At 40.3% G+C, this 15,373-nt stretch overlaps 1 protein-coding gene across 4 annotated transcripts in view; it reads left to right on the forward strand.

Moving 5' to 3' along the window:
• whrna (whirlin a) overlaps positions 1-14,879 on the forward strand; it is an 82,021-nt gene extending 67,142 nt beyond the window's left edge. Inside the window, exons 6-12 of one of the 4 annotated variants that reach the window (XM_029838006.1) lie at positions 726-938; positions 2,334-2,555; positions 4,182-4,256; positions 5,027-5,609; positions 5,944-6,107; positions 7,483-7,605; positions 11,011-14,879. In XM_029838006.1, coding sequence (XP_029693866.1) covers positions 726-938; positions 2,334-2,555; positions 4,182-4,256; positions 5,027-5,609; positions 5,944-6,107; positions 7,483-7,605; positions 11,011-11,193 — 1,563 coding nt within the window. In that variant the 3' untranslated portion in view covers positions 11,194-14,879. Of the gene's footprint in view, positions 1-725; positions 939-2,333; positions 2,556-4,181; positions 4,257-5,026; positions 5,610-5,943; positions 6,108-7,482; positions 7,606-7,909; positions 8,199-11,010 lie in introns of those variants that run through there. The other 3 variants (XM_029838008.1, XM_029838007.1, XM_029838009.1) reach the window with 3 other exon arrangements.
• Positions 14,880-15,373: the final 494 nt, after the last annotated feature.

Raw genomic sequence — 15,373 nt, forward strand, 5'->3', positions numbered from 1 at the left:
TCTGCCTTTTTTCCTGATACTTGTTCGTATTTAGTTTTCCTTTTTGCAAGATATACAGTCTGAGGTGGAAAACAATATTTTATTTTCCTGCCTCACTCGATATAAATTGTTTCACTATAGCTGAGCGATTGCAATGGAGGAAAAAATGATTTTGGTTTCCTAACGGACCAAATTGGAACAACTCCTAATATAGACTTTGAAAAAAATTGTGATAATATGTCTATTTGGCTATTATGGCTATTTTAAGTACTGAATTTTTAAGCAGCTCATTTTAACATGGATAGTTACATTTTGATTTCAGTGACAGTAAACGTGCTGCAGGCTGCATTTAGCACTGTTAGCTTACAACAAGAAGGTTCAGGGTTCTGATCCACTCAGGACCAGGGGGCTTTTCTGTGCATTTGTGGGATAGGAAAACTCTAAATTGGTCTCATGTGTGAATATGGCTGTGAATTATGTTTGTCCTAAACCCATAGAAGAAGCTGGAGACGTACTGTAGTCAACATGTGTCCTGCCCCAGGCGGGCAGCTAAATTGGGCTCCAGCACCCACCCACCCTCACCCATGCCCCCGACCCTGTTAGCTGATAAACCTGTAGATGACGATGGAATATTTGACTCCATCATCGAAAAATAAAAATAAAAATATATTTTAAAACATTTGATAAATACATTTTATAAACAATTTAAGAGGTTTGTTTCACCATGTGTTGTACTTTTCCTGCAGCCTATCTTTTATAAAGGAGTGGCAGGCTCTCAGGTGACACTTTCCAGTCTGGTGAACCAGTCAAGAGCCATGCTGGAAGAGCAGGCGCGCCACTTGCTGACAGAAGGCGAGCGACACACCATGAGCTACTACCTGGACCAGTACCGCGACGGGCACGTCGGTGTGGAGCAGCTTGTCATCGCACTGTTTGAGTTGTTCAACACACATGCAAAGGTGAAGACTGATGAAGCTGTGAGAAAAAGAAGAAAAATCTTACCGTGTACATAGATTTTATGTGACTACTCTCAGCTTTGAAATCAGCGACCTCCACTCCGTAACTTTATGATTCAGGGACGTCCCTTTTGCCCTTATTACAGGGCTCATAAAATGTTCTTTATTTCTTTACATTGCAGCTTGTAAATCAAAAGCATATTATTGTTGTTGTTGTTGTTGTTGTTGTTGTTGTTGTTATATCTACAACTCATGACTCAGCACATCTGAGCCTGGAAATAAACTCTGGTATGTAGGACAGTGTTCTCAAGATGTAGTGACACATGAAAAGGGAAAGAATCTCTGATGGGCATGTTCTCCTTACTGGCATATAAGAAATATAAGAAAAATTATGTAATGGTCCTTTTTTATTTTAGGCTAAAGAAATTCACTGGATATTTTCCGCATGATTTTAGGATAAATGCTAAAATTAAGCATTGAGACCATCACAACCGCTTGTCTCTGAGCCTTATCCGCTCTAACCACTTAAATAAGAGGAAATGTATTGTAATTCTCCGTCACATATAGGGTAGAGGGTGTCATTCTAGGACAAGATTCTGGTTTCAGAAGCTCTGAGATGAATCAAAAGGCACACTTCGCTCCACTTAGACATGATGTCAGAATATCGATAATATTTTTGCTGAGATACATTCAAAAAATTCTTCGCAAACAAAACACTCTTGGTATTTTCACCTCTATTTAGTGGATTCAAGTGTCCTTTTAAAGCGCTACAAGGTAATTCATGTATTAATACCTGCTTTTGAATAGTGAGATTTATGGTTAGATTTAAAATGCAAACTGGGGTCGAGATAACTCTTCTCACACCTTCTCTTTTTTTACTGTGGTAATAGTTCTAGATGATAAAAAGGATAACCTAAGACCACATTTCACAGCAGTTGGTAATAGAGTCAAAACATTTTTCTAGGAGTGTTAAAGCATTAGCAGTACAGTGCTCTTTTTTACACTCTTAATATGCAGTGCACTGAGCCCTCACAGACACAGGTCAGTAACGAGATACAAAATGAAGCCCATTAGAACCTGGCGCTTGAGATGTTTTTGCTCCTCATTGGGGAGTTTTTATTTTACCCTCTGGGCAAAGGGTCTTAAATGATTGAATCTGTACCAAAAGTGTGCACAGGAGTAAAAGAAAATAGCCTCATAAAAGAGATTGGCCCAACAAATGAATTTACATAGATTTACATGGTTAATTTGCCTGACCTTTTCTTTTATATTAAAATCTGGTGAAATTAATGTTATGTTGGATGTTTCTCATGCAGCATATTGCCTTATTCTCTCCTCCTCTCACCCACATCTGTTTCATTTTTTCCTGCCCTCTCTCCTATTGTGTCTCCCCCATAGTTCTCTCTGCTGTCAGAGGTCCGAGGCCTGGTTTTCCCACAGGACCTGGAACATTTTGATGCCTTGGTGCTACGGCGTGAGATTCAGGCCCTTAAGGCACGACAGGGGACATGTGGAGCCACAGCACTCCATCCAGACTCCCTTTCCATGGTGTCATTCCCGGAGACTCTGACCTCCTCTTCAGCCAGCTTCATGACCAACACCACCCTCAGCTCTGCACGGGTAGAGTACTTCTGAAGTCTTGAATGGCTGCGTATGTAATATTCCCCTGCGTTATAATAAGTGCAAGTTAGATGGACGAGATCAGACAAACATAAAAATAAAAAATGAGTGTCTGCCTTTTGAGGTACATGCAAAAACCTTTATATATTTGATAGGTTGTGTTTTCCTTCCACATCAATAGGAAAGGCTGCTCTGGCTAATAGATATGATGGAGGTAGGACCACTCTAAGCAGATCAGTGCATGCAGTAATACACACTACACAACTCCCAGTTTGTGGATTTGATGTGAATTTGTTTGCAGTGGTTTTCTTCTACTTTGTGATATTGCATTAAAATAATTTGCAAAAATATGCATTCAAAAGCTTTACACTTCATTTATCACAAGCTGATCCGCTACACACTTTCAGTGAAACGCGTATTGGTGTATTTATAATGACTAATAAGTGTTTGAAGGGGTTTGGAGGCTTTAAAGATCACAGGTGTGTAGTTAGTCTCAAGACAAATGGGTTCAGTCTGGCATCAACTCTTCCTCCAGGGCAGAGAAAAGCTGCCATTTTGAACGGTGGCATTGAGCATAAGGTTGGGGTGTCCCTGCTAAAATCCTCCATTACCTGGATCTAAACAGGTGGAGGAAAAGGGGTGGAAGCAAGGACAGACGCTGAGCATGTGCATTAAATCTGTACCAACAATAGTGCCTGAGCACGGTTCAGTTCATCTGTGCTAGACGTACATGTGCTTCCATCACCCCCATTATGGACTTAATATATCCAGGTAAACATTACTTGTCCCCACATTGTTCTGTGCTTAGGAAAACCAAAAACAACCTTTTTATTATGGTAACCATGGTGACAATAATGCCGTCACACCACCTACATGCCTCAGTACCTATCTACCCTCATGCACACGTACAAACAGGAATATCTTTTTTCATCAGTCATGCTCCAACCGTATGGTAGCATAAATAACTTCCCCCTGTAATACAGTAAATGTAAATTAATTTTATAATTTTTGACCTCTTAATCTAAAATCTCTACCATCGTGCACAACAACTCAGAGCTGTAAATTACAGAGCTCTATTCTTCCAGCTTTTCTTCTTAGGTGTAACCGAGGTGTCAATAGAGTAGGAAAATACTTTTTCATCACTTTTGATAACATATATCACACTTTTCTTATTGCACGACGAAATTAGGTCTTGCTTTTCAGAAGGGTCCAACACGAACTGTGAAATAAATAAAGACTCGGTATAAGTGGTCCTCATGCAGCAAAAACGGCAATTATTCTTTCGTTCAGTTTAGCTGCCGGAATAATCCATCTCCCACATCTACCACACGTCTCCTCTCCACTAGAGCGGTGGGACTGAGCAGCCAAATCCCCTTTTCAACTGAGCTGATGGTTCTGTATTGATTTCACAGTGTGCTTTATTACAAATGTACACTGAAGTGGAAACAGGCTTTTACTTGCTTTTTCAGAACTGGGACGTCTATCAGATCTAATATGATGTGTTTAAATTAAAACATTGTTTAGCATCCCTTTGTAATCTCACTTATAAATGATTCTGACTCCTGTCTTTTTGCCATCCTATCTTACCTTCCACCCCTCCTTTGCTTCCTTCTCTGCGTTTTTCAGAATGACAGCGTGGCGGAAAGTAATGAAGATGTTCCTTCAGAGGGTCTGAACATGCTACTGACCGACATCTCTCTGGTGAGCTTGGTTACCTGGTAGACCCCTGCTTTAGCCTCAAAATAATTAAATCAATTGTAGAGAGTAGCGCAGCGGAGGGAAGAGTAGAGGATGGACGTGACTCCCTTACTGGTTCTTTAATGTAGACTGTACTGGTGATGAGGTAAGTTGTTTAAATGAAGTGGGTATCATGTTTTAAGGTAGCAAGAGGTCTCGAGGCAAGCAGGAGTCCATGCATGTCAAACCATTTCTTGCTTTTTTTCTGGCTTTTTTTGTTAATTATTTTTTGTTCCCATGTACTGGCGAGCCTCTCATGTCTCAGTGTGTCATTTTAGTGCTCAGCTTGTTGTAACACACATATGTGGACACAATGGAGCAGCAGATGCAAACAACCAGGTGTAAAAGTGCTCAGTCTGGATCCTTAAACATCTATTACAAGCTTTATGCAACACCTCTGTGGGTGGTAATAATGAAATTCTGTGGAGAAAATGCTTAATAACCTTCAGTCATAATAGAGAAGATATGTGAAACAACAAGAAGCTGATTTTCTGGTCATACGACTATTAAACCATGTCAGGTGACTCATATACAATCCATTCATACATATAACAGATGAATGTAAATGAAAAGTAATGTGTGCCTCCTGGGAAGTGTTTCAGCAAACAATCTGATTCATTAAATTATGAGTGGAGCACCAGAGCATTAATCACCCTCGTTTTATATTGCAACATATTTTACCATAATACATTTTAATGCCCCTAATCTATGATGAATATATCCTCTCACTTCAGGATGACATTCAGTCCACTACAGCTGAATCCCCCCCTTCCTTCAAGCCCCCGCCCCCACCACGGGTGCACAGGCACCAGGGTAAACAGCTCCAGAAATGCCCCTCATCTGAATCCTCCCACTCTGGCCTCTACTTCACTGCTTCCTCCTCCCAGAACCACCGCAGGGAGCCGGGACATCACCCTGCCTCTCCCTCGCTGCACCACAAACGAGAACCCCCCCGAGACCCCTCTCGGGACTACGCAGCCGTTAAAAAGAGAGGCCCAGCAGTACCTTCCAGAAAAGAACTAATAAAAATTGCTCATTTGTCTGCTGTCACCCAGCAGCACATTGGCCCTTTTCCAAGGGCCCAGTCTCCTAGTAGAGGCCCCAAGCCTTATGCTCCTTCCCCTTTGCCTCCACCTCCTCCTCCACTCCCTGCCCCTCCCCCTCCCCCCACATCCTTGCCCCTACAGCCACCAGCCATGTCAAAAACCTCGATCCCCTCGCCCCCTGGCTCTAAACAACAGTTTGTAACGGTGGAGGTTCACCGACCCAATGCAGAACCTGATGTCAACGAGGTGCGTCCGCTACCCCAAACCCGAGGTGAGAAGGTCAAATGAATCACTCCTACCGATAAAGCAATTACACTGTTTATAGCCAAACCCTAAGGCATCGGTCAGTTTATGATTTTATGATTGGATTTGTGCTTAATGTGATGAAGCTGGCAGGTTGTAAGAATTGTCAACACCACAGTCTAAGAAAATCCAATGTTTTGGCTTCTGCTCGGACAGCATGTACACGCTCTCATTAATCAAAGCTTACATTTAACACGTCTACTGGTATTAATCATTCCAGTGATATTTAAGACAGAAAGACAACAAAAATCTCGCAATTTAAATTGAAATTCTCATCATGATGTGTGCCTGTTCGCTCTCAGGTGGCACCCTGTCTCAGCTGTCAGACAGCGGTCAGACTCTCAGCGAGGACAGCGGGGTGGACATAGCTGAGTCAGGACACAGCAAAGACAGCAGCCCTCATTCCTCACACACATGTCACTCCCGAGACACCCAGGGGGTCAAGGGGGGCAGCCCCTCCAAACCGGTGAGGCGGTGATTCAGAAGAGCTAGCATTCAAGTCAAATGTTCTTGAGAATCAGTAAATTAATCATCATGACAATATTTTGTTTTCAGAACCAATAAAAGTGGTTTAGGTCTGACTGTGCAGGTCCTCAACAGAAAACCTTATTTTAAAATGTGTGTGGGGGGGGGGGGGGGGGGGGGGTGAAGTGAGTGTATGCATGTTAAATCAAAAAGCACAGCAGGAGCTACAATATAAATCCCCTTATTTCTAAAGTCCCCTGGAAGAAGGTATCAAACCTAAGTGATCTCTACGCACATCCTTGTCTAATCATGTTTCTTTTTATTCAGTCCTATTTTACTCACTCATGTCTTCCTTTTGAGGCTCATGTTCCATCATTTATTTCATCATTCACTGCAGCGTTGCGTCTTAAGCTTGTCTGCTTGCTGAGAAACAGATTTAAAGCCTAACAAGGGTGGGAAACGCCTCATTGTGTATGAAAACAGAATGTTCTGTCTCATGTCTACTTTTCAGCATACGTTTTAGACTAAGCTCACAAAGGCCGAAACCAAATAAAAGCTATAAGACACTTGCTTGTTAAGGTCAGACTGTGCTGAAAAGACAAATACACAGTATTGTCAAAGGAAATATTTGGATACTGACAGGAAAGAGATTTCAATAACAAGTGAGGAGGTGTGAGGAAGCTAAAGATTCAGCTAGCATGAATAATTTGTCATTTTCCACTGAATTGATTAATCATTAAATTGCTTTTAAATAAACATTTATCTCTTATTTCCAACAGAGTCTCCTGTAGTGCAGGGTCGCAGGAAAGCATTGGTTACCATGGCAATGTAGTCTAGGGAGAAGGAAACTGGCTATTGTGTTTTCCGGGCATCAGGATAGATTTTGTATTATTTTAACATCTTATTTTAACAAGGAGAACGTATTTAAAAACCGTGCTGAACCTGGTCTGCACTCCTTGCATTTAGCCAAATCTAATGCAACAATTTAAACTGTATTTGAGTGCTTCTTTGGCAATATGTGTGGATGGAACTGCCCCACTAAGCATAGAAACGCATCATTATAAAGAATTTAAAAATAACAATGTATTTCAAATACAATCAGACCAAAACAGGAAAGTAAATACCTTTTTGAAAGAAAGTATTGTTGAAATACATTGATATAGGCAAGAAATACAGCAATGAGGTTTGACAATGATGAATGTAATAATTACTAATGTTAATATTTAGGTATCTTTACTACTTTATTTTAGCTTAATTTCCCTAAAAATGAACAAGGGTATCTATGTGGAGATGTGGAATTCTTGAATATATTCATGTGACCCTTGTGGCCCTAAATGATGTATAAATTGTGCGCCTCTTTGCCCTGCTAACATTAGCCAGGGCTGTTGGAGCCCACCTCTACCCTAGTGAGAGTGATGAAGAGCGCCAGCACCTTGGGTATCGCCATTGAGGGCGGAGCCAACACTCGCCAGCCGTTACCAAGAATCGTCACAATACAGGTGAGCCAAAAAAACACTAACCAATATTCCCTGTGGTGACTGTCATCTTTTTCTAAGGTAATACGGTGTGTATAAATCCAGGTGGCTTTTTTCGTTATTATTATTTAATGCAGCCAGCGTGCAGACAAAAGCCTCGAGGGCAGGACTGTATGAGGCTGAGCGCGTTTTCCGTCATTTGTCGATAACAGCACAAAAGGGAGATGAAACACTCCTGCTACTGTCATTCCACCCAGCGAGGGCGTGGACATTTTTAGTCTGCCACAGTCACACACACAGTACCAAAGTCTTTACATTGTTTCTGCAGCAGCCAAGAAACAGAACATCCCAAAAGCTCCGGTCCAGCCTCTTCCCAACTCTCCACCCAGACAGAGGTGGTGCTTGACAGAAAAAAAGGGGCTCGGTGACTGCAAATGATCGATTAATGGGAGTGTAAATCAGTGCACTGAGAGGAAAAAGAGTGAACAGAATGTAAAGGGCGTGCCGAGAAAAGATGACAGGAGTTTGTGGAGATCAAGAAGTGGAAGACTGCTGACTGTTGTGGGTGGATGAACTATTTACCCCAAGTAAACAAGCATGTATCTGTTTCCCTAAACTCATACAGTGAATATATATTGTTATCCCATCGGGATTCTGAAGAAATGACTTTTTACATTGATCTTTTTCTCGCACGTGTACTTTGAAGTGTCATCAATGCCGCAAAATTAGGCTAGATTTCAGCTTTAGTTTGCCGAGGTACGACCTCTATCAATCACAATTGAGACACAGGTAATGCGACACCACGGCTGAGTCCCTGAACTATAACACTGCAACCGTTCATTGTTATTAAGATTAATAACCAGGAAGTCCCCTACGGACGTGACTTTCTGCAGCTCCAGCATTCAAGGTGAGAAGAGTCCGTCAGGCGGAACAAAGCATTCAAGTGATGAATTCGGTTAGAATATCTGTTTATTTTCTGGCTTTCATTGGGGCCACTGGTTCTGAGAGCCGTGGCATTTACAACAGCATCTCTGCCAAACAGAGAGGAGGTACAGTGAATTTATGCGCGAGGGCTGTGGCCTCAGGTCGGCAACGCCATCCCTGCTGAGGAGGCAGCACAGAAGAGCCGGCCGCTGCAGGGGGCCAGCTCCTACCTGTCTGCATCACCTTTCTGGAAGTGACAGCTCTCTATCACAGGGTCCCCAGCCCCACGTCGCTGGAAAAGAAAATGAACTAGTCCAGCTTTGAGTGGATATCCTGTCATATGAAAGGCAATGTAGCCTTTACAACAAGGATCCCGATTTTATTATGACTTTTGATGTTTGGATGGGTATAAAAACATTAAGATTGATCCCATCAACTGCAGCAGGACCTTAAATTCATCTCGTTAACATTAAAGCTACTTTATCTGGTTGTGAATCCTAATCATTTCTTTACAGTCTCGGTCCATGAGATACAGGACGGATTTTTATCTTTTTTCTGACATACGGAATGTTTTGTCAATGTTTTCAGCCGTTGCTCCGTTATTACAAGTCCAAATCATATCTAAACAGCTGCGAGTTGCTGGTGGAGTTACACAGCGACATGTTGAACATGCTGTTCAATGGCGCCAGTGTCAGAGATTATTGACTTGTTTTCTTCCATATGTTGAGTGTAAAATACATTTTAAATGATGTTGATCATTTAATTTTACCAATTAAAATGCCATCCAGAACATAATCAATGGATGATTAGAGCTTTTTTAAATGGCACCATATTGTGCTGGCCCCGCTCTGTACCAGTTCCATCTGCGTGACCTCTAATAATGACCCTGTACTGATGCCACTCAGTGCACCACTCTTCATTAAATGGTTGCTCTAATATTTGCTTATCTGCTGAGAACATCTCAGTTTACCAAAAAGGATGCATGTCATCGGCTCCTGAAGGGTTGATGACTGTAGATGTGACAGCTATTGTAAACACTGCTACACAGAGTAAAGCCCTCGGGCCAGAGGTGGGGGGTCCTGAGTTTTGTGTTGTGTTTTTGTCATTATAGAAACTTCAAAGTACTTGGATATCGAAACCTGCACAATACTGATACAAAATGTCTCTCTAATTTCTGCTGGTATCTATGCAGCCAACCCATTGCTGTGCACATCGTGCACATCACTATTCTCTTCCTCTATGACACCTTTCCTGTTGATCTCAAATAACAAAAATTCATGAAATCATAAATAGAATAGCCAACAGCTGCAAGAACCCCCCCTCCCCAGAAAAGGAAATATTGGGTGTATTTGTCTAGTTTGTCTGGTCTAGTAGAAATATTCACCATTCCAGCCAGAATCCCATAGTCCCAAATATTATTATCTCACCAGTTCCATACTCAGTCATGATAGTATTACATCGCACATTATTCTACAGGAAGCTTTTCAGCATAATTTTACCCTTCTAAAATATTTGTTGCCATGATTCTGGATTAAAATGAATTATTTATTATTATCATCATTATTATTATTATTATTATTATTATTATTATTATTATTATTATTATTATTATTATTATTAGTGGTAGTAGTAGTAGTAGCAATAGTAGTAGTACCAGTAGTAGTAGTGGTAGTAGTGGTAATAGTAGTAGTAGTGGTAGTAGTAGTAGTAGTAGTGGTAGTAGTAGTAGTAGTAGTAGTAGTAGTGGTAGTAGTGGTAATAGTAGTAGTAGTGGTAGCAATAGTAGTAGGAGTAGTAGGAATAGTATCAGTAGTAGCAGTAGTAGTAGTGATAGTAGTAGTAATAGTAGTAGTGGTAGTAGTAGTAGTGGTAGTAGTAGCAGTAGTAGTAGTGGTAATAGTAGTAGTAGTGGTAGTAGTAGTAGTAGTAGTAGTAGTAGTAGTGGTAGTGGTAGTAGTAGTAGTGGTAGTAGTAGTAGTAGTGGTAGTAGTAGTAGTGGTAGTTGTGGTAGTAGTAGTAGTAGTAGTAGTAGTAGTAGTAGTAGTGGTAGTAGTAGTAGTAGTAGTGGTAGTAGTAGTAGTAGTGGTAGTAGTGGTAGTAGTAGTAGTAGTAGTAGTAGTAGTAGTAGTGGTAGTAGTGGTAGTAGTGGTAGTAGTAGTAGTAGTAGTGGTAGTAGTAGTAGTAGTAGTGGTAGTAGTGGTAGTAGTAGTAGTAGTAGTGGTAGTAGTGGTAGTAGTAGTAGTGGTAGTAGTAGTAGATTATGAATTATATCCAACTCTATTGTGCAAAACAAAACCAGCTGGGTTCTCTGTTGGATATGAAATTGTACACATGATGTGATCGATCACTGATATTGATGTTGCTGATGATGTACAAACTTAATGCACTTTTTTATTTCCTTTTTTGAAATCAGTTTATATATTACCAATTTCATCTATTATATTTAAAGCTTGGTGACCACAGTAGTAATCCCCTTTCTCCGTCTCTCTCCTCCTGTCCTATCAGAGGGGCGGGTCAGCTCACAACTGTGGCCAGCTGAAGGTGGGTCAGGTGATCTTGGAGGTAAACGGGCTTTCCCTGAGGGGCCACGAGCACAGGGATGCCGCACGCATCATCGCCGAGGCCTTCAAGAACAAAGAGAAGGACTATGTGGACTTCCTGGTGACAGACTTTAATGTGGCGCTATAGCCTGAGGGTTAGAGGACACCAGGAGGGACACATATTCTGTCCACTTCAATGGCACAACTGTTTAAAAATAGTTTGACTATAAAAAAAACAACCATCTGCCCTCTGAGCCCTTCTCATGAACCTGTGAGTCAAACTCCGAGCTTTTCCTCCTGCTGTGCACTTCTCCTTATATTACCTCCCCACTGTGAGACCTTATGCACTAAACTTATAAACTTTTACCCTTTTGTTGGTTGTCTCGGTGTTAAAATGTGGTTTTGTGAAACCCACTAGAACACTCCCACAACCCACTTTGTTTTATTTTTACTTCTGTCATAGGGACGAGTTTTGTATTTGTACAAAATGTAGATACAAAGACGTATATAATGTAGACACAAGAAAATATAAATGAATAAACTTACTGTATAACCCCAGTTGCATCAACATATAGTAGATGTATATATTTATTTTAAATCAGTATTCTATAGAGACTAAAGACTGACACTCTCTACTATCAACATAACAAGGGTAAAAAATGTATATATGTATCATTTCTTGCTATCTTACAATCTAAGGGGGGGGCGGGGTAAGGCTAAATACTTGCAAATGTGAGGTTTCTACAGCAGAATGATATGGAAAGATGTCTGCTCCTAAGTCAGATCTGCCCCGTTTTTTTTTTTTTTTAGTTTTGAGATTATTTTTGACAGCTCAGCTTTTCTACTCCTCCACCAACCAAAAAAAAATGACTGTGGTAATAAGGTTCACCCCGGTGGTCTCCTAAAGCCAGCAATTATTGTACGGAATAATGAGACTTTTAAGGCTGTCACCATCAATGACTTTAGAAACACTTCTCACATTATTGAGCAAGGAAAGTGGGTTCACAGGAACACACACACACACACACACATTTCAGTCATTTATAGAGAAGCAATTAGGAGATAAGCAATCAGGTAAAAGATGAACAGGGAGAGAGGATGAATGCAGGTGAGTGTGAGTGAAGAACAGAACATGATGTGATCGTTTTTGTAGAGGATCATTTGCTTCCTCTCTAAGAAAGAAGTACAAGTGTGGAGAGGAAGAAGAGCAAATTCTCTAGAGTCACATGGGCTTGTGTGAGTGTGTGTGTGTGTTTGTGGGGAGGGGAGTTAATTGGAGTAATGAATCCAAGTTTCTCTCTTTCTCTTTGATGCAGCCAAGTTTAATGTGAGTGCCAGCTGCCTGTCTGCACTTAATGGATGGAAGTATAGAACATATACGCACAAAACTAGAAATATATAATGTGAGCGTCATTAAGGATTCTGCTGAAGGAAGCGAATGGGTAATCTCGGGAAGGGCTGGCACAGCAACTTTGAGAAATTGTAATCAAACTCTCATTCTGATTATGCGTAAAGCGTGCACGTATTCATGAATCCCCCCCCCCCCCCCCCCCCACACACACACACACAGTTTATTTCTCTGATGTCCACCTTTAAAATGTCAGTCCTGAGTGACCCACACATTCATCTTAGGAGCACTTTTAAAAATGTTTTCACCTGTGAAGTCACGCCTCGATGTTGACACTTCTTGGTTTTTCCCGAAGAAAATGAGAAAAACCGGGAAAAATCTTTATTGTGAAGCATAAATATTCTATATTTCTACACGATTAACCGGATTTCTAACACCGATTATTCATTTGGGTCATGTTCCCTTGAAATTGCAGTATTTGTCTTATGGACAAGCAATTTAAAAAAAATCTAATTATAACAATTTTTTAAAACCCAGCTTTCTATTTTCTGGTGGGTTATTAAAGCTCACAGAAAATACTGTGATATTTAGGGTCATTTCCCACAAAGTTAACTGTAAAGAGCTTTAAACATCGGCTGTGGTGGTGAATGTTCGATAAAACTATTCAAGGATGTACATTTTATAACTCATTCACTTTTTTTCTTATAAGTCTGGACTGGTTTGCATTGAGTCTATCAAGATGAAATAACAATTTAGTAATTAAGTCTAAGTAAATGAGAGGGAGCCAGTCCCTGTTGCTAATTTGTTTCATCTGTTTCTTGCTGTTTTGTTACATTTTAAAGGTTACAATAAAGTTGGGTTCTAACAGTTTTCTCATAGAACTGGAGGTAGAGGTAGAGACAGATTTATAATGATCCACTGTGACTGTGACTTGCATCCATGAATGTCATTTGTACCAAAGGCGTGTCCAGCCGTTATCTGTGTCATTAATTGTTTTCATGGTTTGGGTCACAATTGGGTTCTGATTAAGGTTAGGGTGTGTGTTCTTGTTCTTGCCACATATTAAGTACTGAAATATTTGGGAAAATGAGGACAGTTGGGATGGTTAGGATTAGGTCAGGGACGTGGGGAATGCATTATGTCCTCGCAAAGATAACAATCTCGTGTGATACCTGTGTTTGTGAGAGGAGAGGAAGACAGGGCCAGCCAGAGAGATTTGACTTTTCCAGGAGACATTTATTGTCTTTTAGTTCTGTCTGTTAAAGATGCTGTTGTTTATTGTCTGAGCTGAAACTCCTCCAAAAAGTTAATCAAATCTGGCTCAATTAAATAATAAAGTCTTTAATATGGCAACATACACGAAAATGTTGTAACCCAGGATACTTTAAAATGCTTTTAAAAAGCTGAGTTTACTTTGGTTTAGTAAATAAACTTAAATAACTTAAATAAAGTAGTTAAAGTTAAAGACTTTTACTATTCTTATCAGGAACATCAAAATGTTTGCAAAACCCATTAAAACTCAACTGAATGCTACGAATAAAATCATTTTAAAACTAACAATTTCCCCCTTAAAGGTAAGAAATACGGGATTTAATTGTAGTTTTACTTGAATAAAACATACAGTTGGTATTGAGAACAAGATCTAAAGGAGTGAAAATAATCACAGAAGTGTGAGTGATGTGGTTTTCGAATTACTCTGAATGACTTTGCTCAGGCCTGAAATACAGAGACATTAGTTGGTTTGTTGACAATTAAATGATAGTAATAATAATTCCATTCCAAAGCTTTAGAATGAATGTGCAATTCACAGTTTCACGGAATGTCACATATCATGTTTATTGAATTTAACCTCCATTTAACATCGGTGACCTGGAGCACAAGTAAACGTTGTAATGTGTCCATTAATGCCAAAGTTCTGATTACCAGCTCACCCAGGTAAACCTGTCAAGATATACATCTGATGCTTGCTTTTTTTTTTTAAAGAAATGTTCTAATCCAAGGAAAGGCTTCCTGAGTGACTCCATAATGACCTCTTCCTTAAACATGCGTGTCCGCCTCCTCTTTGACCTGATATTACAGGATAGAGGGATGATGAAGAGGAACGGCGGAGGCTGCTGACAGGCCTATTAATCACACGAGACAGCGAGGTGCTGCCCTCAGCTCCGACACCGCAGCCCAGATGTGAACTTGTTGCTCAAGCTGTGTCAAGCTGTTTGCACCCACTCCATCTACACCGCCCCTTCACTGCTCGCCGACGGTGTCAGCAACCAGCCCACCTGTTGACCCTGAAGGTTCAGCACACGTGTGTGCGCGTGCGTGTGTGTGACTCCAGCTTTACTAGTTACACATGTTGATTTGGATTTCCGAGACACTATTCGGGCTCCTCTTGTTTGTTTTTCCTTTCAGTCAGTAAGTCTGTCAGCGCATCAGCACAGAGTTGTACAGGACAACAATGTTATTTATACAGAAGTGTATTTAATTTTTCAATAAAGAGAACTAATAAAACATGAATGTCGCCTTTTTATTATTGTAACTGTTATTGCAAATAGCAGCAGTGAGGGGAGTATCAAGATGTAGATAGATAGATAGATAGATAGATAGATAGATAGATAGATAGATAGATAGATAGATAGATAGATAGATAGATAGATAGATAGATAGATAGATAGATAGATAGATAGATAGATAGATAGATAGATAGATAGATAGATAGTTTTATTCTATCATTGTTTCAGTCAAAGTAAAGTCGAAATTAAAATTAAATTAAAAGAGTTGAAATGTCCAGTGCCCATCCCAATCTTGATAAAAGGTTCAACAGAAAGAGAGGAGCCACTGTTTTTCATTTTATTTCACTTCCATTGATGCATTTCAATTAAAATGTCATTCCCTCAGAAATCCCCTGAACATCTCGGCTGTAAAGCATCAAAAAGAGTTGCTGTATTTCACTCATCTTGGTGGAAGTTGAGAGAAACCTAAAGTG

This window comes from Takifugu rubripes, chromosome 6 (assembly GCF_901000725.2).
Source record: "Takifugu rubripes chromosome 6, fTakRub1.2, whole genome shotgun sequence".
Taxonomy (NCBI): Eukaryota; Metazoa; Chordata; class Actinopteri; order Tetraodontiformes; family Tetraodontidae; genus Takifugu; species Takifugu rubripes.